The 26,216-nt window shown below is 58.5% G+C and overlaps 1 protein-coding gene across 1 annotated transcript in view; it reads right to left on the bottom strand.

Annotated features, from left to right (window-relative positions):
• The window catches only part of MYOM3 (myomesin 3), a 51,469-nt gene that overhangs the window by 16,363 nt on the left and 8,890 nt on the right, over positions 1-26,216 (bottom strand). The window contains exons 5-22 of the mRNA XM_036448264.2: positions 25,952-26,109; positions 20,825-20,920; positions 18,937-19,025; positions 17,396-17,440; positions 16,820-16,960; positions 15,340-15,501; positions 14,390-14,531; positions 12,866-13,065; positions 12,127-12,180; positions 11,627-11,754; positions 8,908-9,091; positions 6,356-6,530; positions 5,256-5,377; positions 4,772-4,959; positions 4,399-4,525; positions 3,227-3,405; positions 1,408-1,522; positions 199-355 (exon numbers count right to left, since the gene is read on the bottom strand). Coding sequence (XP_036304157.1) covers positions 199-355; positions 1,408-1,522; positions 3,227-3,405; positions 4,399-4,525; positions 4,772-4,959; positions 5,256-5,377; positions 6,356-6,530; positions 8,908-9,091; positions 11,627-11,754; positions 12,127-12,180; positions 12,866-13,065; positions 14,390-14,531; positions 15,340-15,501; positions 16,820-16,960; positions 17,396-17,440; positions 18,937-19,025; positions 20,825-20,920; positions 25,952-26,109 — 2,462 coding nt within the window. The remainder of the gene's footprint in view (positions 1-198; positions 356-1,407; positions 1,523-3,226; positions 3,406-4,398; positions 4,526-4,771; positions 4,960-5,255; positions 5,378-6,355; positions 6,531-8,907; positions 9,092-11,626; positions 11,755-12,126; positions 12,181-12,865; positions 13,066-14,389; positions 14,532-15,339; positions 15,502-16,819; positions 16,961-17,395; positions 17,441-18,936; positions 19,026-20,824; positions 20,921-25,951; positions 26,110-26,216) is intronic.

Below are 26,216 nucleotides of genomic sequence, written 5' to 3'. Positions count from 1 at the left end.
ACCCTTAAGTGCCCTGCTCCTCATTTCCCCCTAAGGAGGCAGCCAGCATCCTCAGTGGGAGACCAGCATCCCTCCTCAGGCCCCTTCACTCAGTCTCCGTGGGCCCTGCTGGGCGGGCTCAGCCACGAGCTTCCGCTGGCTCATCGGACACCATGGGGAGGCCCACAGACCAGTAGTGCCCGCCCTCCCCTCACTCACTTGTTAGCTCCCTCCTCGATCTTGACCCTCTGGGGGTCCGGCGGGCCCTGGTAGTCCTTGGACCACTGAAACTCCGAGGAGTCAGGGGCGCCAGGGGCTTCGAAAGCCAAGTAGATGGAGCCTTCTTCGTCCACACCGACCTTGATCTCCGGGGCATCTGAGGGTCCGACAGAGGGAGCCATGTTTACAGACAGTAAACCAGTTCCTGCCCCGCCCCTGCTGAGCCCTCCCAACATCTGCCTACTGCATAAAACAACAACCCCAGACTCCTGCAGTGGCCTCTGAGGCTTTGCAAGTGTCACCTCCTCAGAGAGGCCCTCCCGGCCACCCCGTTAAAGGGAGCCCCCCCCCCCCCATGAATGAATAATTAAAGGATGGAAAGAGATATGCCTTACAGTCAGGAGAGCAGAGTGACTCAGTCATGCTCTAGCTGTGTGACCCCCTCATGTCACCTCTCGGAGCTACAATGGCTTCCGTTCTACACCGGTCCCTTTGGGGGCTGGGTGGGAGGGCCAGGGCAGGGGAAGAACCTAGCACAGCGTGGGAGGGGACCTCAGCAGCTGTGCCTGCAGGACGGGCAAAGCCCGATGTGGCATCTGAAACAATACTTGGGACTGGAGTGGAGCGTCATTTCAAATCTCCATGAGGTGCTGTGTGAGTGTATGAACGTGGCATGTGAAAGAACGCGAGAGCCCTAGCCGGTTTGGCTCAGTGGATAGAGCGCTGGCCTGTGGACTCAAGGGTCCCGGGTTTGATTCCGGTCAAGGGTATGTACCTTGGTTGTGGGCACATCCCCAGTGGGGGGTGTGCAGGAGGCAGCTGATGGATGTTGCTCTCTCACCGATGTTTCTAACTCTCTATCCCTCTTTCTTCCTCTCTATGAAGAATCAATAAAATATATTGAAAGAAAGAAGAAAGAAAGAAAGAAAGAAAGAAAGAACGAACGAGAGAGCCCTTCCAATAGAAGCTGTGTTCCTAACTGGGGATTCCATAGAAGTAAACGGAATGGGGAATGGAGGGAGAAACAGCAGGAAGGAAGGAAGGCTGGAAGAAGTGTGGAGTGCCTGGAGGAGGGATGGGGTGTGTGTGGGAATGATGGACAGAGATCCTGTCCTGCAATTCCACATGCTCCTCCAGACCCCCTCTGAGCCCCTCCTCAATGGCCCAGCCCAGCCCAGCGTGGTGCTGGCGCCCTCCGCCTGCCCCCACCTGGCCTGTCCTCCAGGAGCACGGGGTCGGTGGGCATGGACGGCTGCCCCGGACCAGCTGAGTTCACAGCCTGCACCTGGAACATGTACCTCTTCCCCGGCTGCAAGTCAGAAATCTGGGGGTGGGAGTGGGGGAGGGCGGGAGGGAGGTGAGAGTGAGCACCGAGGACAGCAAAGACCATCCTTCCCCAAACCCTGGCCACCAGGGTGCCGGGAACGCCCATCTGTGGAACCCAGATCTGTGGGACCCTGATCTGTGGGACCCGGATCTGTGGGAACCCGGGAAGGCACAGGCTGCGCTGGGGGTGGGGATGGCTAGGGGCGCTCTCCTGACTCCCAGCGTTTAGTGGGTTCCTCATTGGGACGATCTCCACGCCTGTCGCACCTGGAACCCCATTGGCTCTCAGCTTAACTCACCACCCATCTCCCAAGAGGAACCCTCTCCCTTCCTGCTCCCCGTCTCTCCTCCATTACTGCCCCAGGGAGAAGCCTCAGCATCTTTTTCTAAGACCAAGTCCCATTGCATTCCCCAGCGTGTCTCCCTGCAGCTGCGTGTCTCCTCGCCTGGATCCGTCCAGCAGCGTCCCCAGTGGCATCTCGGCCCAACCCCACCGCCCTGGCCTGTCTTTCCTCTGCCAGCCCCTCCAGGATGCCAGTCGGATTATGCTTAGATCTGCCAGTGGCCTTCAGGGTCAAGTCCAGATTTTGAGGTTTAGTACCTGGACTCCTAATGTGACCTTGGCCCGGTCCCCTTCCTCCTCTCTGTGCCCCCTTCATTCCATGACCCCTCAGGGTCCCCATGTTTGTAACATCCTTTCATGCCTCCTTGATGTTGCCTCTGCCGAGCCCTCTGCCTGGAGCTCCTCCCACCCCCTTTCCCAGCTCATCCTTGACCTCCTAGCTTGGGCAACGCCCAGAATCCCCCAGACACCCCTCCGTTGTATTGTATTGCCTATCACCATGTAGGACCTGCTTCCAGACCTGGCATTAAACAGGTGTCAAGAAGTATTCAGTGAGTGACTGGGTGAGTAATGCCACATGTAGAAATGGTGCCGATCACTGAGGCCGGCCCACCCTGTCCTGGGCCAACCTATGTGGGGGGTTGGCCGGTGGGCGCAGAGAGATCATCCATTTCGGTATCTCCGTATATGTTAGTTAATATGTAATATGTGTACTATGATATACATATGGTACTTAATGTATGTCCTACTCTGTATTCTGCTTTTTTTTCTTAGCCACATATGATGTCTGTATTTTCATGTCAATATGTACATGTATGTCTACCTCATTCTTTATCCTATTGCCACTCCTTGAACCACCTAGTCTTCATGCTCCCTGCACAGGATCCACTTAAAGATACACTCTGATTTATTTAAGCGAACCCCTTGATGGACAGTTAAGTTGTTTCCAACCTTTGCCTTTATAAACTGTGCAACAATGAGCATCATCATCCTTAGATCTTTGCACACTTGCCTAATTATTTCTCGACACTTCAATCCTTGAAACAGAATTCCCGGTTCTGGGGATGAGCATATCCAAATGCTGACATACCACACTGATTATAAGTGCATTGGTAGGGAGGAATCTGCTCAGAGTGGAGCAGGTTAAATCTGCCAGCCAGCCAACCAGTGCCAGCTCCTGTGTGACCCTGGGTGAGCCACTCCCCCTCTCTGGTCCTCTGCTGCCATTAAGTGAGGTCAGTACTCCCCGAGGGTCCTTCCGGCTCTGAGGCTTTATAGTCCTGCCTTATCCAGTGGCAGGGAAGGCTCAGGTGGCCCAGAGGATGGGGAGGGTGGGGAAGGAGGGGGGCAGAGACTCACCCTCAGGTGGGTGCCAGAGATGGGGTCTGGGGTGAGTGGCTTCCACTGCTCAGAGCCTTCCTCCTGGAAGCTGATGAGGTAGCCTGTGACCGGCCCGGCCCCCGTGTAGAGCGGGGGCTCCCACTGCAGCATCAGGGAGGTGGCCCGCACCTCGAATGCTCGCACGTCGTGTGGGGGACCTGTGGGAGATGGGGTAGAGAAGGAGTTGGGCAGCCAGGCAACCAGCCAGCCAGCCAAATCGTCAGCCAGACAGCCAGGTATGGAGCAAGCTTGCCAATCTGTCAGTCACGACCAAGCCTGGAGGCCCTGTCCTGGGCACAGTGGGGACCTGGCTGGCCTTGGCTTCATGACAAAGCTAGTTCTGGGCCGGACGAAGGGCTAGAGCCTCCCATCCCCAGGCCAGACAGCATGAGTTCTCCTAATGTCCTTGCAGTTTCAGTGTTTAGTGGAGGGGGCACGGGTGTGACTTCTGGGATCAGATCACCAGGGCTCACGGCCCAGCTCCACCCTTTCAGGCTGTGGAGACTCTAGGCATTTTACTTAGCCTCGATGTTCCTGTTTTCTCATCTATAAAATGGGGATAATAATAGTCCTTATAATATAGTGCTGTTGTGAGCATTAATGACATAATTTATGGGAAGTGTAGCTAGCTGTTAATCATCATTGCTGACTAAAGCTTCACACATAGTAATTACCTGCCCTTCAGGTAAAGGTTTTGTGTGGAAAACAGAACTGAGCTGCACAGAATGATGGAGGGTCGTGATCCTCCCTTCCTGGGGGGAGATGAGAGGTTCCTGTGTGAGGAAACCAGCAGGGCGGGGGGAGTGGTGTGCAGGTGACCGGCCCTCTTGGTTTGTCCAGGACTTCAGCGGTAAAGCCAAACTGGGCAAACTGGGGTGAGTCAGTCACCCTAGCAGAGGCCTTTGAGACGAGTCTGTGGCGAGAATCAGAGGCCAGAGGATGTGCTGAGCGAGAGGGTAGTTTATGCTGGGGTACAGGGCCAGCTGACGGTCAAGGCAGGGGCCCTGCAAGGCAGGGTTAAGACTGTGTCAGAGGTCACAGGGTGTGTTGGTGGAAGGGCCCGGGGTCTGGTGTCTGGAACTTGGATGCCCAGAGAGTTCAGCAACGGGCATCGCTTTGGCTGGCTTTGGGGAGGAGGGGCGCCCTCTCACCTGGCTGGGGCATCGTCCACTCTTTGCACTCAAACCGGCCGCTGGGCGCTGACAGCTTGCCGACGCCTGCCAGGTTGGCGGCCCGGGCACGGAACTCATAGAAATGGCCTTCTCGAAGGTTGCTGACCTTGAAGAGCAGAAACGGACTGAGAGCTGAGGCTGGGGGGAAGAGGGAGGAGCCGAGGAGCCGCAGGAGCGTGGGGCGAGGTGCAGAGCAGGGAGTCCGTGGGGCTTTAATGAGATTGGCCACATGGGTCTGCACAGGAAAGACCGAGGAGGCCAGGGGACCGGAGGCCCAGCTCGGCCTCAGGACCTCCAACGGAGACTCACCGCACAAGCCGGGCACCAGGTGGCAGCCGAGCTCCAGCCTCACCTTGCAGACCTGGGTCGGGACAAGCTGCTGGTTGACTGGGTGCCAGTCCAGCTCCTCCGAGTCGTGCTGATCCAGGAAGTAGCCCAGGATCTTGCAGCCTCCACGACGCTTGGGGGGCTTCCACCCAATGACCATGTCATTTTTCCCGCAGCTCAGGAGGATGAAGTCATAGGGGGCAGACGGCGTTGCTACGGGGAGGCAGGCAGGTGAGGCCAGGGGCAGTCAGCAAGCCTCCCAATGGGCGCCCACCCTGTTCTAGGGGTACATACTTAGCCAGAGGTGCCTGCTAGTGACCTTGATTTTGCCCCTAGGAGGGCACCTGGTCAGGCATCACTGCACGGACTCAGGCCACGGGTACCCCCTTCCCAAAGGAAAGGGTGGTCTGGGAGGAGGCATGTCCCCACTGGCCTCTGGGATGGACCCTCTACGAGGTGGTGTGGAAGGCCCTGCTCTCTGCTGGGCCCGGAGCTGCCCGAGGACTTACCCAGAGCCTGCTTGACCCTGATGGGTTCAGTGGGCGCTGAACTCTCACCCACCCCGGCCTCGCTGACGGATCTGACGCAAAATTCATATTCTTTCCCCGTCTTTAGCCCGGGCACGGTGAACCTGGGAGAGAAATGTGCAGCCCTCAGGGGTGGCCACCAGCTCACAGACATCTCAGAACTTTCCAGAACAACCTTGTGGGATGAGTGGTAGCCAGCATGGCAGGGTGCCAGGGTCTCACTTAAAGCTACTGCCCTTGCCCCCAAAGTGTGCACACACCTGGAGGGTGAAGTCCTTAATTAAAGGTTGGAGGAAGGTGGTCAAAAGGTATGAACTTCCAGCTCAAGTAGTGTGGCTCTGAAGACCAGAGGGACAAGCTCCTGTGGCTTTTTCTGGGTAAGATGATCTCGAAGTTTGGGGCCCAGGTGAGAGGAGCACAGCCAGGGGTGCTCAGGCCCTGCCCAGTTCACCACCTGAGCCCCGTACCCTACAGAACCTCAAACTGAGAGAAGTCATGAGCCCAGAAGCCTCAAGGCTCACGGAGCCTGCAGGACCAGGGCCTCCGAGAGGAGGGGCCTCGGAGGGGAGAGGGAGCTGGACAGGCAGGAGGACTGGAGCCTGAGTTGAGGCTCAGAGGGGACGAGTCCCTGACCAGGCAAGTGAGGGATGGGGACTGAACCCAGGCCTCCTTGGTCCCGGGGCCACTGGCTGCCCTGCCCCCTCTGCTCTCTGCATCTCTAAGCTCCTGGAAGGATGAGACCTAATGAGTCACCTCTATCTGCAAACAGGAAGCCTTCCGCAAGTGTTTGCTGAAGAAGAGGCCATCCGGGTCAAGTCCTAGTTCCTCCATTTACTAGATGAGGGAATTCTGGAAAGTCACTTGATCACTCTGTGCCTCAGTTTCTTCACGTGTCCGGGGATAATAAAACTAACAGTCCTAAAGTTACAGGTTTGCAGTTAGGACTAAATGACCTAATACCTGAAAAGAGCTTAGAGCAGTGCCGGGCAGCCAGTGCCGTGTTGAGAAACGGTGGGCTTCATTGTTCTTAGGGCTCCGCCATGGAGGGAGCCCTGGTGCAGACAGGGGTGTGGCTAACTCACCTGTCGCCCTGGATGGGTTTGTTGTTAACTGTTCGCCACTCAGATGACCCTGCCTCCCGGGAGTAGATGTAATAACCCAGGAGCTCTGAGTCTTCTTTCACGGGATCCCAGGTCAGGGAGACAGAGGTCTGCGTGTCTCGGAAAGCTTGAACTTGAGCTGGAGGAGGGAGGGTCGCTAGCGACAGAAACATGGACCGAGTAAGGATGCTGAGTTACACGGTACTAACACGATGGGGAGTGGAGGGGCGTGGGTTCCAATGTGCCCGGGGCTTTGGGCAGCTCTTTCCTTGTCCCAGAGGGGTGCCCAGACTCTTGTATTCCAAAGTCCTCTCCCCTCTTACCTCCAAACATCTCCACTTCTTCACCAGAGCTCAGTCATTAATCCTTACTATCTTCCTCACTTAGAAGTCACCAAATCTGCAGTTTTCCTCAGTGTTTATCCTCAGTCGCTAGAAAACTTGATTTTCTTTCCTTGAAATTTCTCTATTGACTTTCCTGGCTCCCTGAGACTATGCTCCTTCAAGTGGGGACTGCCGTGATTTGTTAAATGGACAGATGGATGGATGGATGGATAGATAGATGGATAGATGAACAGATGAACAAATGGAAGGGTGGATGGATGGAAAGATGGATAGATGGATGGATAGATGAATGGATGGATGGATGGGTGAATGGACACATGGATGGATGGATGGATAGATGGATGGATGGATGAACAGACGGATGAATAGATAGATGGGTAAATGAACAGATGAACACATGAAGGGTGGATGAATGAAAAGATGGATGGATGGATGAATGGATAGATGAATGGATAAACAGACAAATGGATGGATGAATGAATAGGTGAATGGATGAGCGAATATATGGCTGGTGCAAGAGCTTCCTTCTCTTTCTACTTCTCAAATTCCTTATATATCTTTTGGGGGTCCCCATCTTTTTTGTCCCAAATGTGGGACTCCTCCAACTTCTGTTCCTTGAGTTGCTGTATGTTTCTTCTCTCCTCTCATGTTAAGGGCCCACCAATTAATTCCCATGCTTTCAACCCTCACCCTCTGCAGGTGCCTCCCCGGGCTTTAACTCCAGCCCTGCGCTCTCCCCTAGCTCTAGAGCTCATCTTCCATTCTCCCCAGACACTTTCCCTTGTGTTCTGGTGGCGCCACAAAGTCAACAGGAAAAGGCTGAACTCAGCGTCCATCCAACATAAATCCAGTATCCACCAAGTGCCTACTCAGAATCAGTCTCTGCACTTGGCACAGGGGATGTACTGAGACATAGGCATGAGGTCCTGGGCACAGGAAGGACCTGTCAACAACTCCAGCCTCTCAGGTTGAAGACTGGCAGTGGATGAAGGCCGGGTGGAGGGGAGAGGCTGGAAGGAGGTCACTCAGGGACCCCACGTGCACAGGAGACCCGATTCTACCCAAAGGCAAGAACTTGAGCTGAGGGTTCCATGGTATGGAGTGGGCCTCAGACATTAACATCAGGACTGCAAGGAGGATTTCATGAATCCTCCTTGAGGAAATGTTTGCAACATAACGTTTACTTTCAAAAGCAGAATGCAAAGATCTCCCATTGTTTGATCAGACGTTGAAACAGATGCATTGATATGTGTGTGGTCAGAAGGCCAGAAACCCAGGCATCCTGATGCTCACAGTGGGTTCCCCTGGGCAGTGGGATCATGGGGTGGGTAAGGGGAGGGGTACTCTTTTCTTTCTGTTTATCACTGCCTCAACTTATTCCTCCTTCCCTTCCTTCTTTCCTTCCTTCCTCTCTCACTCTTTTGCTTTTTTGGGGGTATTTTCCCATTTTAACATAATTTCACTTCTAGAATACAAGTCAATAGCTTTTCATTTTCCTCCCCTCCTCTCCCACCATTTCCTCTCCCTTCCTTTTTTGAACTGTGCTGGTACCTTGCCCTCTGGCTAGTGGTCCAGAGACAGCCCACACCTAGTCACAGGCCACTCACCGGCCTGGCGCCAAATCAGGCCTAAACCTTCGCTGGACCGGAATGAAAGAAAAACCCCACTGGCCCACCAACCCGTTCACTTATTGTAAATGACAGTGAGGACACCGGGCCTGCAGCTCTGAGATGTCGGGCCCAGGCCCATGCCGTGCTGAAGATGAGAGCTCTCCTGGCTGGCGAGCCAGGGCTCGGGTGGGACAGCTGCGCCCCCTCCAGGGAGGGGACAGGAGGCCTGCTCAGGAGGCAGGAGTGGGTGCTGTTGGAGACCCTTAGAATGAAGGGACCACTTGGTCACACTCAGCACCCATGCTGGCCCCGCTGAGCTCTGCACCCTGTGAACTGTGGTTTGGAAAGAAAAGCCTCTTTCCATGAGACCCCTGCCCAGAGAGATGTGATTTCTGATGTCCTGACCCTCCACAGGCTGGGGCATGCTGCCTTTCACTCCGTGGTGGTAGAAGCAGTCAGGGGCAGGGAAATGGGTGTGGTCTGTCCCTGTGGCCTGGGGCCTCACAGCCCTGGATGCTGACAGCCCACCGCCCAGCCCGGCCTGCCCCGCCCCCACCCATCCCCTGCACCACACGGGCACCTGGCTTTCCCCGCAAGGCGATGGGCTCGCTGGGCTCCGAGGGGTCGCTCATGCCGAACTGGTTCATGGCTCGCACCCTGAAGACGTACGACTTCCCTTTCTCCAGATCCAATAGCGCGAATCGCAGGGATGTCACCGGAGCTTCTGTGCGGACGGCCTCCCAGGTGCCGCTGCCTATGACCGACTGCGACAAAGGCGAGAGACATCGCGCTGGTGAAACAGCCGCCTGGGCTGGCGCGTGGCTGCCACTGCCCACCCATGCTCTCGTTACCCTTTATCCCGGGCACAGCCGCCCCTGAGCGCCTGAGCTCAGGATCCGCCCGCCTCCCCGCCATCTCCCTGGATGCCCACTGCGCATCTCACCTTCAGCACGTCCAGAGCTTGAGCCAGGAGCCTCCCAAACAGAAGCTGCCCGCATTCGTTAGGTTTCGCTCAGGCCCAAACCTTTGGCGCGGTCCGGGACTCCTGCCCTCTTTCCCACACACCCCAAATATGCGCCACCCCCCAATGCAGTGGGCTCTGCCTTCAAAATGTACCCAGAATCCAACTGTGACTTACCACCCGCACGTCCCCTGCCATAGCTTGCTGCAAGCCACTGTTGTCTCTCATCTGAGTTATTTCAGTGGCCTCCCAACTGGCCTGGCTGTTCCTCCATTAATCCCCTTCAGTCTTTTTCTCTCCATGTGTGGCCCGAGGGCTTCTCTTACAAGCCGGGCCAGGTGGTGGCTGACCTGCTCAGAACCCTCCAAGCCCCACATCTGCCTTAGAACGAAGGCGTCTCCAGGGTCTGTGGCTGGCCGCATTTCATGCTCCATTGGTCTACCCGCCATGGCTCTGTCCCCCCTGCTGCCAGGCCCAGCCCCTGCCTCAGGGCCTTTGCACTTGCTGGTCTCTCCACTCTTGGAAATCTCTTGGCTGGCTCTCATTTCCTTTAGGCCTTTATTCATACTCACCGCCTTGCGGAGGCCTCCCAGCCCATCCACCAATGTCAGCACCCTCCCCTCCCTGCTTATGTCTTCTCCCTCGGCGCTACCACTAGCTAACGTGCTAAACACGCTACTCATTTATCTTGTTTATCATGGGTCTCCACTCCCCACTCGAATGTCAGTTCCGGAGGCAGGGGTTTCTGCCTGTACCTGGGGCCAGTGACAATACCGGCACACGGGAACTGCTCCGTCTGTTTGTGGGATAAATGAATGAATGGATGGATGGATGGATGGATGGATGGTAGGTGTCCATTTCCCGGCCGATGGGGAAGCACAGGTTCAGGGCGTTCTGGTAACAGGGCAGAAAGCCATGCATCTCACAGCTGGTGTATTTGGTATTTAAGCTCCCAAACCTGCTCACTCTCCACAGCGCCAGGGGCCCCGAAGGCAGCCATAAGTTCTGCGTCTCTGGGCAGATAGAGGGCGAAGAGCTGAGGGTGAGGCAGGCGAGCGAGGCACCAGAGGCCACTCCGCTGAGTCTGGGTATGAGACTTAACACTGAGAAACACCAGGGAACCCCCGACCCTGCCTTCCCTGTGCTCCCCCAGACACCCTCCCCCCAACGCCCACCCAGCTGCTGGCGGCCTAGAGCCCTGCTGAGCAAGAAATCGCCCCCAAACCAGTGAACATTTCTGAACATTGTGTGCCAGATTCTGTTCCAAGTCTTACAGCTTTAATTAATTTGATCTTCCTATTGACCCTATAAAGTGTGTACAATTATTATCTATATAGGAGAAGAAACGGAGGCATAGAGAGACTAAATAACCTGCCCAAGGTCACACAACTAGTAAGTAGCAGAGATAAGATTTGAACCCTGGCAGTCTGACTCCAGGGTCTAACCATTGGACTCCACAGCCTCACAAAACGAACCCTCAGTTCTCGAAATGGCTTTTCTATGTCGGAGAAATAGGTCACCTGTGAGTGTGTGAAGAGAGGTCCATTTGGGCAACCAGAGGCAGAGACTTGGAACCCTTTTTAGTCATTGATCCATGAATCCTGTACTGTCTACCTACTATGCGCCAAGGTCAAGAGCATCTCCTCGGGAGGTGTTTACAGGCCCCTGGCTGCTGGCCTCGGCTGAGAGCTGTGTCTCATTTCACCCCCACGGGGGAGGATGTCCGATCTACGCTGGAGGGAGTTAGGGAACTGGCTCACCCAGCCCAAGTCCGATGGGAGTGACCTATTGCCACACTGTCCTTCTCCACTGTGACATCCACTCCGCATGGCTGCCCCCTCCCAGACACCTGCTCCCACCCTGTTCCCTGTGAAAATGGCCTCCTCGTACACCCCCGCCCGGTGCCCTGTGAGTGCCGCTGCCCATGACCCTGGCTGGCTCGGACCCGCCTGGCTCCCCTCCCATCATGGCCGAGAGGAGTTGTGTGGGGGTCTCTCAGGGCCCACTCATCTCTGCCCCGGGTGACTCCGATTCTAGGAGTTGTAGTGGCCGGATGCGTGGCCCGATGCCAGCCTTGGAGGCGGGATCTTGCTGCTATATTGTTGTCTGTGCCTCTTGGTTTTGTGAGTTCCTATGACTAGCCTCATGCACTGCCATCGGAAACGGGCTTTAGGGCTGGAGGAAACCCCAAAAGGCCATCTAACCCCCTGCTTCTGGGAAGGGCCACCTCAGGGGACGCTCTTCCCTGCTCTGAAGGCCTCCTGGCCCTCGAACTTCCCTGAATCCCCACAACCTGGTCCCACAGCAAGTCCATGTCTCTGACTTTGGGGTCCCCTACCTTCTCCAGGGAGTACGTCAGCGGAGCTCGGCCCCGGGGCCTCGGCTCCTCCCAGCCCAGTACCGCGTAGGCCTCGCGGATCTCGCAGGCGTGGACATTGGTGGGAGGCGAGGGGATGGTCACGAAGCCTAGAATCAGAGTCACCCGGGGCAGAGATGAGTGGGCCCTGAGAGACCCCCAACCTCAGCCCCTCGTTTCCTAGAGGAGGAAACGGGGGCTCAGAGAGGGGCGGGGACTTGCTCCAGGTCACCCGGCAAGGCCGGCAGAGCTGGGGCCGGACGGCGGGCTTCCCCATGGCCTGCCTAGGACTGTCCACCCCATCCAGGAGGGGCACTCTCACCTGAGAACCCTGGCTCCTCCGACTAGAACCCTCCCTCCCATCCCCCGCCCTCCAGGGACAGCTTCCGTCTCTCTGCCGGGCTGTGGGCCAGTTTCCAGGACCACGAAGGGGGCTGGGGTCTTGAGGCAAAGGGTCAGGAGGTTCCCACGTACCCACGTACCTTCCAAATCATCTTTGTTGATCACGATCTTGCTCCCCAGATCAAAGAGGATCTCTAGGATGGAGAATGGAGCAATTGGGGGCGAAGAAGGGGCGCGCAGGGGACGAGGGGGCAGGGGCAGGAGGGTCTGGGCAGGACCTGCCCTGCTCAGGGGTACTGATTCCTTCCCCCTGTTCCTGGCCATGGCCCTTCATTGTGTGACCTCAGGCAGGTCCTCTCTGGGCCCAGTGTTCCCGGGGCCCAAAGAGGAGCACTGCTGCTCGAGAGCGTGAGGGATGCTCTGTGGTCCTCTAGGGACGTGGAGGGCAGAGAGGAGGAGTGATGTGCCTGGGGCCAGAGACCTGGGCACAGCGGAGCTGGGAGGCAAGCCTAAGTCAGGTGGCCTCCTCAGGGCTGGGGGGCTGTGCCCCTCCCTCCCCCGGGGCTCCGAGGCAGGGCCGTTCTCCTCCTTCAGATGGAGAGCCCCTGAGAGATGCTGTGGTCCTCCCTCAGCTTAGCATCTCCTGTGGACGGGTTTGTGCTTCTCCCATCGGACTACCCGTGCCCTCCCCTCAGGCCCGGGCTTCCTAAGGACGACACTGTGCTTCTTCCAACAGACCCGAGGCGCCCGAGGCCGTGTCTCCTCCATCAGATCAGAGTTCCTGAGGGCTGGGCTGGGTCTCACCCTCGGAATAGGGTTTGGAATGGGCTCTGCCACCCACCTCCTGGGCTGGCCTATCCCTCAGGGCCTTGCACCCACCTGTCTTCCTCTGGGCCTCATCGGGGTCACGCAGGACAACCGGTTCTGAGGCCTTAGAGGGGAGGCTGCCGCCCGCCTTGTTGACGGCTCGCACCCGGAACCGATAGCTCTGGCCTTGGACGAGACCTTGGATCGGGCACCGACAGGTCTCGCCGGGGGCCTCGTGGCAGGGCACCCATTGCCCAGACTCGCCCCGGCACCTGTGGGAGAGACGCCAGCTGCAGCCCCTGCCTGTGACCCACACCTTCCCTGCCCGAGCCTCTCGCAGGGCCATCCCGCTGTCCGCGGTGCCTGCGGATGAAGGGCCTGCTCGCCACTCAGAAGCCTGGCTCCAACCGCGGCCCCAGGCGGCTGGTCATCCTCCACCTCCCGGGATGGAGCTCCCAGCCTTTCAGGGAGCTGCCCCAGGTACCTGAGCGGTGCTGAGCCCCCACACCCATCAGCTCCCTGCATCCCAGCAGCCCCGGGTTAGGGTGTGCTGGCCGTCACTCTGTAATGGTCAGAGAGGGAGGGGACTGGCCCAAGGTCCCCAGCGATGAGTGGTGGATTAAGATTTCACCCCAGGGTGTCCATGCCTTAAATCAGCTGGTGGAGTTAGGATTTCACCTGAAGGCTGCCCATACCCTAAGTCAGTGGTCGGCAAACCACGGCTCTCGAGCCACATGCGGCTCTTTGGCCCCTTGAGTGTGGCTCTTCCACAAAATAGGCCTGAGAGAGTTGATTTTGAAGAAGTGCCGTTAGAAGAAGTTTAAAAAAATATGGCTCTCAAAAGAAATTTCAATATTTGTCCTGTTGATATTTGGCTCTGTTGATTAACGAGTCAGCTGGCGGATTAGGATTTCACCGAGGGCTGTCCATGCCGGAAGTCGGACCCTCAGAGACGGATACCATTGCCCACAGCACCGTTATGGGTGGGATGGGGCCGTGGTCACACGTGGGTCCAGATCCTGACTCCACGCTCATGAGCAATGTGACTTCCGGCAACGTCACCGCCCCACGTGTCTGTCTCCTCAGCTGTAGGACGGGGCACCAAGGAGCCCCTGCCCCTTAGAGGGGTGATGGAAGGACACAGTGACAAGGCGCGAAGCCCCAGGTCAGGGACAGGACTGCGCGCTGCATCAGGCGTGGGCCTCAGCTGGCAGCGCTAAGAAGGCGGGTGTCCCGGCCTCCCCTGCCCGGTGTGCCCCTCCCTCTGGGGTCACAGCGACTCATCTGTCACTCAGGGAGGGAAGTAGTCAACAGGGCACACGTGTCGGGTCTCAGGCACTTAGTGTCTCCGCCCCCTCTCCCCGCCTCTTCCTTCCCCTCCCCCCAGCCCCTGCTGTAAACAGTCCAGAGGCCAGCGGCTGCCTACAGGGTGGAGTGTCACTGAACACCCTTTTATTGCCCCTAAAGTGCGCGGCACAGCTGACCTTCTGCCCTGTTCCCTCTCCTGTGGCCCCATTCCTGTCCTCACAGCTAGGGAGGGCCCCCCACGCCCCACCCCTGCCCCCAGGGACTCTGCCACTCAAGCCGCTGACTCACTGCTCGATGACGTAGCCGGTGATGGGGCTGCCCCGGGTGTTGCTGGGCGGGGTCCAGGTCAGGAGGAGGCAGTCTCTGTTCACGTCCAGGCATCGGACATTCAGTGGGGAGCCCGGGGCCCCCGTGTTCTCTGCTGCAGCATCTGTAACCCAGGAGGGGTGAGGGGGTGGGGGGAGCCAGGGGACAGGAGGCTCTTCCAGTCCCTGTCCCCCGGGGCAGCGGCTCCCTCCCGTTCCCCATCCAGGGGCTCAGCTTTGGTCTGGAAGCCCAGGACCCCAATAATAGCGACCTCCTCTCAAACCACAGCCTCTGGGGTGGGGGGACGACTCGTGGGGGCCCCTCCACACCTCGCAGTGGGCACCGTTCATCTCCGAGCCTCAGAGCAGCGCCCCGTTTCCCAGAGGAAAAGTGCGTGGCCCAGGGTCACCCCGCCAGGGAAGGGGCGAAGCTCGGAGGCAGAAATGAACCGGGGACTAGAGTCACACCGGCCCCCGCTCAGCCCTCCCTTCCCAGCTTCCACCAAATCCGAGACCGTCACACCGTGTTCTTTGGAAGGTCACAGAGGGCCATAGAGAGCCTTGGGTAAGGTGACCAGACGTCCCGCTTTCGGCGGGACAGTCCCGATTTTTAACCATTTGTCCCGCGCCCCGCCGCGTTTGAAAAAAGTCCCAACCAGGACTTTTTAAAAACGCTGCGGGACGCGGGACCAATTGTTAAAATTTGTTGGGCCGTCCTGCTCTTTGTCCCAACCGGGACTTTTTAAAAACGCCACGGGACGTGGGACAAATGGTTAAAAAGCGGGTCGGCCGGTCGCCTTAGCCTTGGGGAGACTCCAGCCCAACACGCCCATTTCCAGCAGGAGAACGGGGCCCCCACGGAGAAGGGGTCTTGCCCAAGGCCCCACAGCAAACCCGTCAAAGACAGAGCCTCCTGCCCCGCCCCCGCCTCACCTCTCACAAACACATAGGCGCTCTGCTCCCGGGGGCCCAGGGGCGACGGCACCCGCACCGTGTAGAGCCCCTCGTCCTCCTTGTGCGCACAGGACACCGTCAGGGACGCCTGGCGGTCTGCGTAGAGGGTCTGCCGGCGCCCGGAGGACCTCACCCGCTTCCCTGGTGAGGAGAGGGGTCCCGGGTGAGCCCATGGGGGACCCCGGCCTCACCTGGGAACCTGCAGACGCCGTGGGGGTCCGGGCAGAGATGGGTGGGGCTGGTGTGGCCCTAGCCTGAGGCCCAGCTGGGCAGTCAGGGAGGGGGAGGGGACCTCCATGGCCTTGCCAAGGGGGCCAATGAACTCCCCAGAAAGCCTGCGGGTGGGGCAGGGCCCGGGGTAGGGGTGTGGGACCTCAGCCAGGGCAGGGAGGGTTTAGGCCGGGTTGGTGGCTCAGTGAGCAGTCGGAGGTTCTGTGCGAATGGGGACACAGGAGATGGGCCTGTGTGGGGGTCAGGGGCTGGATGAGGGGGACCGGGGACTCGTGGAAGGGGCTGGGGGCTCCAGGAAGGTGTGGGAGCTCCGTGAGGGGGGATAGCGAACAGAAGGGGGTGAGGGCTTGTTGAGGGGGGTTCAGAAAAGGGGAAGGGCTCATTGAGAGAGCTGGGGAGTCCGTGAGGAGGGTAGAGGGCTCATGGGCGGGGGGGTTAGGGGTCATCGAGGAGAATGGGACGGCAGGGAGAGGAATGGGGACTGAGAAAGGGGCTCTGGGACTCTGGGACTCAGGGCGGGGGCCCTGCCCCAGGGCCACCCTGGTGGGCCGTCCTGCTCTTTGTCCCACTGAAGGCCTCTCCCCCTGTCGGCACCTCTATTCTGGAAGCCCCACAGGCTGGGAAAACATCTACCCTTGTTACTGCAGCTGTTCCTGGGGCTCCCCAAGGCCTCGCCTCCTCCACCCCTCCTGGCCCGGCAGGTGCAGCCTCCCAGCTCAGAGGCTCAGCGCTGCGGTGCTGGGGGGGGGGGGGGGGGGAAGGGAAGGAAGGGGAGGGGGGGCTGTACTCCTTGTCCTTTGGCTGCGGGTCCCACCACAGGTGGGGAGGCGGACCAGCCATCCTCCTCCCGGGCTGGGCACCTCCCCGCCGTATGGGACCGGCCTTCTGCAGCCTTGCCGGTGCCGCCCGGGCCTCCCAGCTCACGGGTGTGTATTCACCAGCACCCACACCCCGGCTCGGAAAAGCCCTGCACGCCTGTCCCAACCTGCCCTGAACCCCTCGGCCCCCCTGCCGCCCGGCCTGGCCTCTGTTCCCGCTGTGGATGCCCTCGCTCACTCTCAGGGCTGAGCCGGGGCCTGACCACGGCGGGCTCTCTGAGAGCCAGCAGGCCTGCGCCTCCCCTGCCCCGCCACACGGATGCCCGGGGCCCGGGCTGGCCTCGGGGCCAGGGCTCCCGTCCCTCTTCCACGCCTGCCTCCGAAGGCTGGGCCCGGGACCGGGGTCCTACCGTCTCGGAACCACTGAAGGTTCTGCTCCGCGTCTAGCACGTCGTCTGAGAACGAGCAGGTCAGGGAGAAGGGCTCCTTCTCGCGGGCGAAGACCGGGGCCAGCACCGAGGTGAAGTCCACGCTGGGGCCGAACGCCAGTCCTGGGGGGCCGGACAGGGAGGACAGAGGTCTCCTGAGGCTGCTGGCCTGGCCTGGGGCTTAGGTGGTGTCCCCGCTCCCCAGCCACAGTTCTTTTTAACAAGGAGGGGGGCCTGGTCCCGGGGCGGGGAGAGAGGATCTAGGTGGGGCCAGATGAGCCGAAAGGGCAGCGACCCTAAGGTCACGTCCATTCGTCCTTTTGCCTTCATCCTCTTCACTCAGGTTTGGCCACTGGGCAGCTCAGCAGCTGCCCTGGGACCCCAGAAACCAGTCTGCAGGTGCTAGCAGCTCAGAGGAGGACCCACGGGGACATCTCTTAGTGGGCAATGGACGGCTGTATTCTAAGGGGGGCTGTGGGCGGCCTGATGGAAAGCCCCAGGCCCTCTCTCCTCCCCCTCCCTTCCCCCGAAGGCTCAGCCCGCCCCCAGCCTCCTTACTTTTAAAGATCTCCGAGTGGAAGCCGGCATCCTTCCCCAGGTAAGCTGAAAACCAGAGCACGGGGAGACTGAGGCGGCTCAGACCCCGTTCCTGCTAGCCTGCGGCAGCATGGCCCTCGGTGTGGGTCTCCCCTTAGAGGTGGCCCCCCTTGGGCTCTGGGAAAGTTCCTTCACCCCCTCTGTGCCTCAGTTTCCACCTCGGTGAAGTGGGGACTGCGATTCCTACCTGGGTGTGGTGGGGTTCTGAACAAGTGAATTCACGTGAACAAAGCCCTCAGCCAGAGGCGTTCAATAAACCTCAGGCAGAGGTTTTCTGCCCGGCCGGCGTGGCTCAGTGGTTAGCGTCCACTTATGAACCAGGAGGTCATGGTTCAGTTCCTGATCAGGGCACATGCCTGGGTTGCAGGCTCCATCCCCAGTAGGGGGCACGCAGGAGGCAGCCGTCAATGATTCTCTCTCATCATTGATGTTTCTATTTCTCTCTCCCTCCCCCTTCCTCTCTGAAATCAATAAAAATGTTTAAGTAAATAAATAAATGGCTTCCTTCCCGACACACTGCCAGGATCACACAGTCTTCACAGAGGCAGAGCCTGGTCGGACCAGGGTTTCAGGGTGGGGGGACAGGGGCGGGGCAGTGCTAAGGGAGCCATCCGGGGGCTTAGGGGTGAAATCCAAAGAGATATTGGCACAGACCACCAGAGAATGGTAAGAACGCTTCTGTCCACATAGTAAGCACCATGTGCTGCACATTAACTTGTTTAATTCCACCAGGGGCCTGCGGGTTGGTGCCCTTTTAACCCTCTCACACAGATGAGCAAACGGAGGTATAATCGCCCAACCACCCGGAAGCTGGCATGTGGCAGTGGCCCCTGGAAAGGGGTCCAGGACCTGCCGCCCGAGGTCACACAGAGTCATTGGAGGACTCAGGATCAGAACCCAGAGCTCCTGTCTCCCACCAGGACCCCCACAGATGAGAGCAGGGGAGGAGTGGGGGTGACAGGCAGTGGGTGTCTTAGTGAGAACCTGGCTGGAGTCTGGGGGCCAAGAAGCCTGGTGGGTCCACAGTTGCTGGCCTCGATGGAGAGGGGAGCGGGCTGGAGGAAGTGAGGGAAGGACGGGCGGGCCGAGGGGGCAGGGCCCTGAAGCCTGACTTTGGGCTTGCTTTGGGCACAGCCAACGGGGCAGTGGCGGTCAGGAGCGAGTGGGTAGGGTTCGGCCTTTGTCCCCGAGGACCCCTCAGCAGGGCAGGTGGGGCAGGTCACGCTCAGAGGCCCTGAGCTGGACCTGGGCCCAACCCCAGCCCGACCGGACAAGCGCTCCTCGGAGACGGCCGTACAGGTTGTGCAGGCTGAGGGCAGGGACTCGCACTTGCTCCAAGGAACCCAGGGAAGCAAGCATCCCCCTGGCTGCCCCGGTCATCCGGTCCCAGGCCCAATACCCCTGTGCCGGGCCCTTCCTGGAGTCTGACCGCAGACACAGGTGCCCGTCTGCTCACCCCGGGTTTGCCGCGGGCCCCTGGCCTGTGGGGCGGGAGGACTTACTGCGGACCAGGACTTTGGCGAAGGAGGAGGCCTGGCCGTAGGCGTTCTGCACCTTCACCGTGTAGGTGCCGGTGTCCTCCATGGTGCACCTAGGAGGAAAGAGGGAGACGTGACCCCAAGACTGCTGGGCTCCGTGGGAGACTCATGTCCCCAGCTGCGGGGGCGGGAAAGTGGGGCTTAACGGGGAGGCCTGGGGTTGGGGAGACTTCAGGCTCTGGCTCGGGCTCCTCTGAAAAGCCGTGCGCCTGTGGGCTGGCCGCTGCCCCTCTCCATGCCTGTGTCCACCTCCGGGAACTGGGGAGCTGACATCCTCTAACCCCGTGGTCGGCAAACTGCGGCTCGCGAGCCACACGTGGCTCTTTGGCCCCTTGGGTGTGGCTCTTCCACAAAATACCACGGCCTGGGCGAGTCTATTTTGAAGAAGTGGCATTAGAAGAAGTGTAAGTTTAAAAAAATTTGGCTCTCAAAAAGAAATTTCAATCGTTGTGCTGTTTTGATATTTGGCTCTGTGGACTAATGAGTTTGCCGACCACTGCCCTAACCCATCCCAGGTGGCAGTGCTCTGAAGATCTGATTGTTATTGCTGACTCTGCAGGAATAGAGGCAGGAACAGAGAGGTTCGGTGCCCAGCCCAGAGTCACACAGCAGCTAGGGTTCAACCAGCTTTAGGGCGGAAAGCCCTCTCCCAGGCCCGGCCTCCCCTGCCAACACCTGCGGATCAGAGGCCTGGAGCAGGCTCAGGGCACTCGCTGCCAGTCTGTGGCAGACCTGGGCCCGATGCCAGGTGTTCTCAATCTCAGGTCTCCCCACCACCCAGGCCAGCCCTGTCATGTCCCAGAGGCACCTAGTGACAGAGTCATTGGCAGGATGTGGCCCCTCTGGCACCCATCAGCCAGCAGAGAGGCCCCTGGGTGCCCCCTCTCCCCCGGCTGCTCGGGGCAGGGAGCACTCTTATTTTGAGGGTCAGTCCCACCTGCCTCTACCCCTGCCCCTCCAGGCCTGCATGCCTCCCCTGGCTTCGCAGCCTCCAGGCCCCTCCCTCGGTAGTACTGTATGGCCAGGTGTTGATCCGTGGGTCCCTCCATTGCTTCTGAGGGGAGAATCCATGTCCTGCTCACACCTGGGTCTCTGAAGCCCAAGCTGGTTGAAGTGTCAGGAAGAACCCAGGTGGAGGGAACTGGCTCGAACCCGGCCCTGCCCTGGGAAGCTGTGCAGGACCCTGGCCGCTCTCCACCTCTGTCTCCTCACCTGCAACAGGCTTCCTGCAAGGACAGTGGTGGGCGCTTGGCCCTGGGGAGAATTCAGCATGTGGCAGCTCATGAGAAATGCGTACTTGGGGACTGCCTTTGTGCCTCCCTCCACACACGTGGCCTCTTCCTGCAAAACCTTGCTTTAGACTCACCATCTCCCGAAAGGCCTAACTCTCCCTTCCCACTGCTTCCCCTTGCACTTGAGTGTGTGAGTACAGGCACGTGTGTGTGAGTGCATGTATGTGTGTGTGAATGCCTGCATGTGTGTGTGTGTGTGTGTGTGTGTGTGTGTGTGTGTGTGTATAAGGATTTGTGGTCTCTCTCCTCCAGCAAGGAGCTCTCCCAACTTGCCTAGCTCAGCATTCAGTCCTTGCTACTAGCCTCTGGCCCATGTTTCTCGTTGTGTATTCCAGAGCATGTGAACCCCGTGTGTGTGTGTGTGTGTGTGTGTTACATACTGATTCCTGGGCCGCACTCCGGACCTACTTCATCGGAATCTCTGGGGGCAAGAAGAGAGTCTATCTGCGAATTGGTGTTTTAATGAGCACCCAGACACGTCTGAAGGTGCTGCACGCTCAGCACACGGCTCCCAGGAAGGGCTGGGGATCGGGGCCTGGGACCATGGCCCCCAGTCTCACCTCCGGATCTCCAGGGTCAGCAGCCCGTAGTTGTTGGTGATCCGGTACTTTCCGGGAGGGAAGAGGCGGGGGTCGATTTGCATGTCGTTTTTGTACCTGTGGAGACAGGACAGCGGGCTGTGGCAGGCGGTGTGGGTGGGTTCGAGTGGGAAGGATTTGGAACCTCTCGGACCTGGGCTCCAACCTCAACATTGCGCTGCTCGTGTGATCTTGGGCAGCACTCTCACTGATCTGAACCTCGGTTGTTCTCATCTGTGAAATGGGTGTAAGCAAGGCAACCAGCCTTGAAGGGTTGTTACACGGATTAAATGGGATGAGATGTGGAAAGCTTTTCTCCAGTGCCCTGAGCATTATGGGCGCTCACAAGTCCATTCCTCTGCTGGGGGGCAGAGAAGAGGGGGGCTGTAACGAGGGATTGCTGCTCCCCCCCATAGCGGGGTACCTCCAGGGAACAGGCCCTAGATTTTCTCTCCTCTGAGGCTGGTGGCCAAGGAAGGAAACTCCGTCCCTACCTCCCTGTCGACCCCTCAGAACAGTGGTTCTTTATCTTGACTCTTAAAACACAAGAGGCAACTTTTAACATCTCCATGCCCAGATTTGAAACATAGACTTTGGGAATTCGCATCCAAAATGACTAATTATTCTCCTAGGGGTGTCGAACTCAATCAGAGAAGGGGCCAAAATCTAAAATCCAGCCTAAATCGCGGGCCGAATGGTTTACTGAACAGTCATAAACTGTCATTGTGATGGAAACGCAGCGGAGTGCAGTGATGACAGCGCGGTGCGGGCCACATTGCAAGGCCTGGCGGGACGGATTTGGCCCGCGGGCCTTGTGTTTGACACATGTGTGGACCTAGAAACATCCTCTTATTCTAAAGGGACAGGAATGATCCCTGAGCCTCTAACTATATAACATCTTTTCTGGCCCCTGTTTCTGCCAGGTCTGTGGTGGGCAAACTGCGGCTTGTGAGCCATATGTGGCTCTTTTGGCCTCTGGAGTGTGGCTCTTCCACAAAATACCACGGCCTGGGCGAGTCTAATTTGAAGAAGTGGCGTTAGAAGAAGTTGAAGTTGAAAACATGTGGCTCTCCAAAGAAATTTCCATCGTTGTCCTGTTGACATTTGGCTCTGTGAACTAATGAGTTTGCCAACCACTAGCAGCTAGGGTGTAACCAGGTGCCGAAGTATTGTCAACAGAAAGGAAAACAAGTGTCACGTGGCTGCTCCTGCCCCTTTCTGTGTCATCGTCCCGCCACCCCGAGGCCGACTGTGGCCGAGACTGCCGTCTCGCAGAGGAGTGACCCGGGGGCCGAGCTGCCACCGCCGCCCCGCCCTGCCTGCAGCAGACACTTCTATGAAAGACAAATAAACTATCTTATTTAAACCATCAAAAAACTCTCCAGCCAGCTGAAACCGGTTTGGCTCAGTGGTAGAGCGTCGGTCTGCGGACTGAAAGGTCCCGGGTTCGATTCCTGTCAAGGGCATGTACCTTGGTTGTGGGCACATCCCCAGTGGGGGGTGTGCAGGAGGCAGCTGATCGATGATTCTCTCTCATCGATGTTTCTAACTCTCTATCCCTCTCTCTTCCTCTCTGTAAAAAAAAAAAAAAAAAAAAAAAAAAAAAATCAATAAAATATAAAAAAAATTAAAAAATAAAAATAAAAAACTCTCATGCCCAGGCTGCATCCCAGAATTAAAATCAGAATTTCCGGAGGTGGGGCCTGGGCCTCGGTGTTTTTGAAACTCTCAGGTGACTCCCGCGGGCGGCCCAGCGGGTCCCGCTGCTCCCGGATGCCGCTGCTTGCTTCCTGTGCACCCCGGGGTCCCGCTCCCCCTTCCGGTCTTGCCTCTGCCCACAGCCCATGGAGGGAGGGCTGGAGCCTGAGTCAGGGCTGGCGGATAAACGTCTGTGAAAGTTACGAGGCCTGGACGCATATTGCTGTGTGACCTTGGGCACGTTGGTGCCCCTCTCTGGGCCTCTGCGTCCAGGAGGCTGTCGCACGGACAGCCTGCCCCCGTGGTGGCTGCAGTTGAGAGCAGGCCTCCGCCGAGAGAGGGCACCCTGGCCTCAGCACGTTTGCCCTCCGGGACCTGGCTCTCCCACGCCGTGCCCTGTTTGTCTCCATGGCAACCAAACAGTGCCATGCCCACGCTCTACCCCATAAACCCCGGGCTACACCCTCTTCTGAAAGGAACCCAACTAGGTCTTCTGTGGGGAGGTGGTGCCTCCTGTGCGTGCCAGCCTCTCCACCTCCCCCAAGCGTGGGGGCCAAGGTCAGGCCTCCTCCCCATCAGGGACATTCCAGACATCTCGGCCTGGCCGGCTCTGGGAATGACCTGGACCGCCAGGGGCCTCGGTGCTCATCCTGCCCTCTCTCTGGGCTCCTCCGGCCGGTGCCGTGGGCCCTCGCTGGCATGGGCCGGGCTGATGCTCCCTAGTGGTCGCCAATCATAAAATAGCATCGAAGGAGAGGGTGAGGACAGGTGCCCCACCAGAGCCTGGCTTAGCGACGGCCACATAAGAGTTACTGACGTTTATTTTTTTTTTTACGTATTTGGTGTTAGATCTTAATTTTTAAGGCTGCTCGGCCTAGGACAGTGGTCGACCAACTCATTAGTCAACAGAGCCAAATATCAACAGGACAACGATGGAAATTTCTTTGGAGAGCCAATTTTTTAAAACTTAAACTTCTAACGCCACGTCTTCAAAATAGACTCGCCCAGGCCGTGGTATTTTGTGGAAGAGCCACACTCAAGGGGCCGAAGAGCTGCATGTGGCTCGCGAGCCGCAGTTTGCCGACCGCGGGCCCAGGAGGTTGATTCTGACATCAGGTGGAATCATGTCCAGGACCCGCTTCTGCAGCATTAACATGGCCAGATGGAGGCTCGCCTACCCTGCCCTGTTGCGCCCCTGCATTCAGGAGGTGCTCAATAATTGTTGAGTGAAGGACTCTCTTGACAAGCCTGGTGGGCCAGGATCTCTCCCCACCTCCCCTGGGAGCTGGGTCTCCGCTGGGGCCTGGACAGAGCTCCAGAGGCCAACCCCAGGATGACGTGTGGCCCCGTGGGAGGTGATGGATGATGGAAAACCAGCCCCGGAGCCAGGAGCCACAGAGCCGCCTGAGGCCCCGGCTCCCACCCCTAACAAACCGGGAATGCTGCTGTGGCAACGTCGCCCTGCTGTGGCAACAGGGCCGGCAGGGGAGAAACAGGCCCCTTGTGGAGAGGCTCCCACAGAAGGTCTGTCTTAGAGGCGGGCTGAGCGCCAGGCGGGCAGGGCAGGGCTGGCTGCCGGGCCAGGACAGCTGAGGCGCTGACCCCCGCTTGGCCCACCCAGCTGTCGGACACCGTCCTCCTCGCGAGCAGAAACTTGCAGGAAGGGAGCGCGTTGGACCCCACGGCATTCCAGTGCCTGGCATGGAGCCCGGCACACCTGTTTGAATGAATGCCGCCTGGCAACGGCCAGCCCCTGTTGTCAACACCCTCAAGATGCCTGGCGTGAGTGCTCCTGGCCTGAGTGCTCTCTGCGTCTCTGACTTCTGAAGCATCACGTGTGCGTTAAGGGAGAAAATGAACTATAAGTATGACTTCCCCGCTCTCGCGATGGGTTGGGAGGCAAAAGACCTGAATGTGGCCGAAGCCGGTTTGGCTCAGTGGTAGAGCGTCGGTCTGCAGACTGAAAGGTCCCGGGTTCGATTCCAGTCAAGGGCATGTACCTTGGTTGCGGGCACATCCCCGGTAGGGGGTGTGCAACAAGCAGCTGGTCGATGTTTCTCTCTCATCGACGTTTCTAGCTCTCTATCTCTCTCTCTTCCTCTCTGTAAAATATCAATAAAATAATATTAAAAAAAAAAAAAGACCTGAATGTGAACCCTAGGGCACACGACCTCTCTGAGCCTCGGTATCTTCATCTGTGAAATGGGGACGATATCCCCTCCCTCAGGGGTGGGCCTCGAGGCTCAATGAGAAGAAAGTGCTGGGTCAAGTGTGAGATGCTGCTTTTTCTTCTGTGATCTCATTTGTGTGTGTGTGTGTGTGTGTGTGCTTATCTTCTCTCTCCTACTAGACCTTGGTCTGTTCACCCTCTAGGTCTGGCTTATATGCCACCTCCTCCGAGAAGCCTTCCTGGATCCTCCAGGTTGGGGGAGGTCACTTCTTCCTCTTCCCCTTCATGCTTTTAGCTCAAATGCCACCCATGAATACATTCCTCCGTGTGCTGACGTTTCTCTTCTGGGCTGGGAGTTCCTCTAGGTGCGGCTGTGTCTGAGTCATTTCTGTACCACCGTGGCCCAGTCCGGGCCTGGGACAGAGTATACTTCTTGCAAATATTGGCTGAACATCCTGTCTCATCTTCTACCGTGGGTGATAATGGGCCTCAGTCTCAGGGGAACGCCGGAAGCAGTGGGCTCAGCTGTGTGAGGGACACGCCTCCTTCGGTCATAGAACCGAGACCCCGAACATGGCCGTGCCCACTCCCATCCCCACCAGCTTGCTCAGGAGACACCTGCCACCCCCCCAGGAATGACATCTGCTTTCTGAGCACCTTTCAAGGTCCCCAGCACATGCAAGCTGGGCAGGAGGTCTCCCACCCATTTTACAGAATTGGAAGCTGAGGCAGGACGGGAGAGATTAAGAGATGTAGCTAAGATCACACAGAGAGTGAGTCCAGGGAGAGGGAGCTGAGCCTGGAGTGCAGGGTTCCCACTCCAGGCCTGAGTTCCTTCTCATTGTAGGGCCCCTGCCCTCCCCCCCGCACCTCCTCTCCTGCTCCCCTGCCCCCTGCCCCCTGCCCTGCCTCCCGCCATCATCCTCTAACCCAGGAGACCCCAGCTGGGAGCAGCTGCCTTCTCATGCCCCCAGAATCATATTTTCATGAGTGCTGGCTCCCTGGTGGCTCCGTCTTCTGGCCCCAGGCTGGCTGGGAGGCAGCTAAGAATAACCCTCCTGAGCCTCCTGCAGCTGCTGCTCTGTTCGGGGGGGTGGGCAGGGCTCAGGGTCTGTGGGGCTCCGCTTTCCTAAGGCAGCAGGAGCTGCTGGGGGAGGGCCTGGGCTCCGGAGTCAGGAACTCACACTCACGTAACCATGGAGATGAGGCGAGGACCCTTCCCTCCGGCCCCGGTGTCTTACCAGGTGACCTGGGGCGCCGGCGAGGCCTGGACAGTGCAGGTCAGCAGGACGGTGGTGTGCTCCCAGACGGCGTGGGAGCGGAGCGGGATCCAGAACCAGGGCCCCCGGCCGGAGCACAGCTCCCTCAGCTCCTTGGCCTCCCGGACCTTCTCCTCGGTCTGGAGAGGGAGAAGGGCTGTGACCCCACTGAGCCTGGCACCAGCTCTCCCCCATCTTCATGGCCGCCTCCTCCGAGAAGCCTTCCTAGATCTTCCAGGTGGAGGCA

Source organism: Pipistrellus kuhlii, unplaced genomic scaffold (assembly GCF_014108245.1).
Source record: "Pipistrellus kuhlii isolate mPipKuh1 unplaced genomic scaffold, mPipKuh1.p scaffold_m20_p_2, whole genome shotgun sequence".
Taxonomy (NCBI): domain Eukaryota; kingdom Metazoa; phylum Chordata; class Mammalia; order Chiroptera; family Vespertilionidae; genus Pipistrellus; species Pipistrellus kuhlii.
The sequence above is the reverse complement of the archived record's forward strand: the minus strand, read 5'-3'. Positions and strand labels throughout refer to the sequence as shown.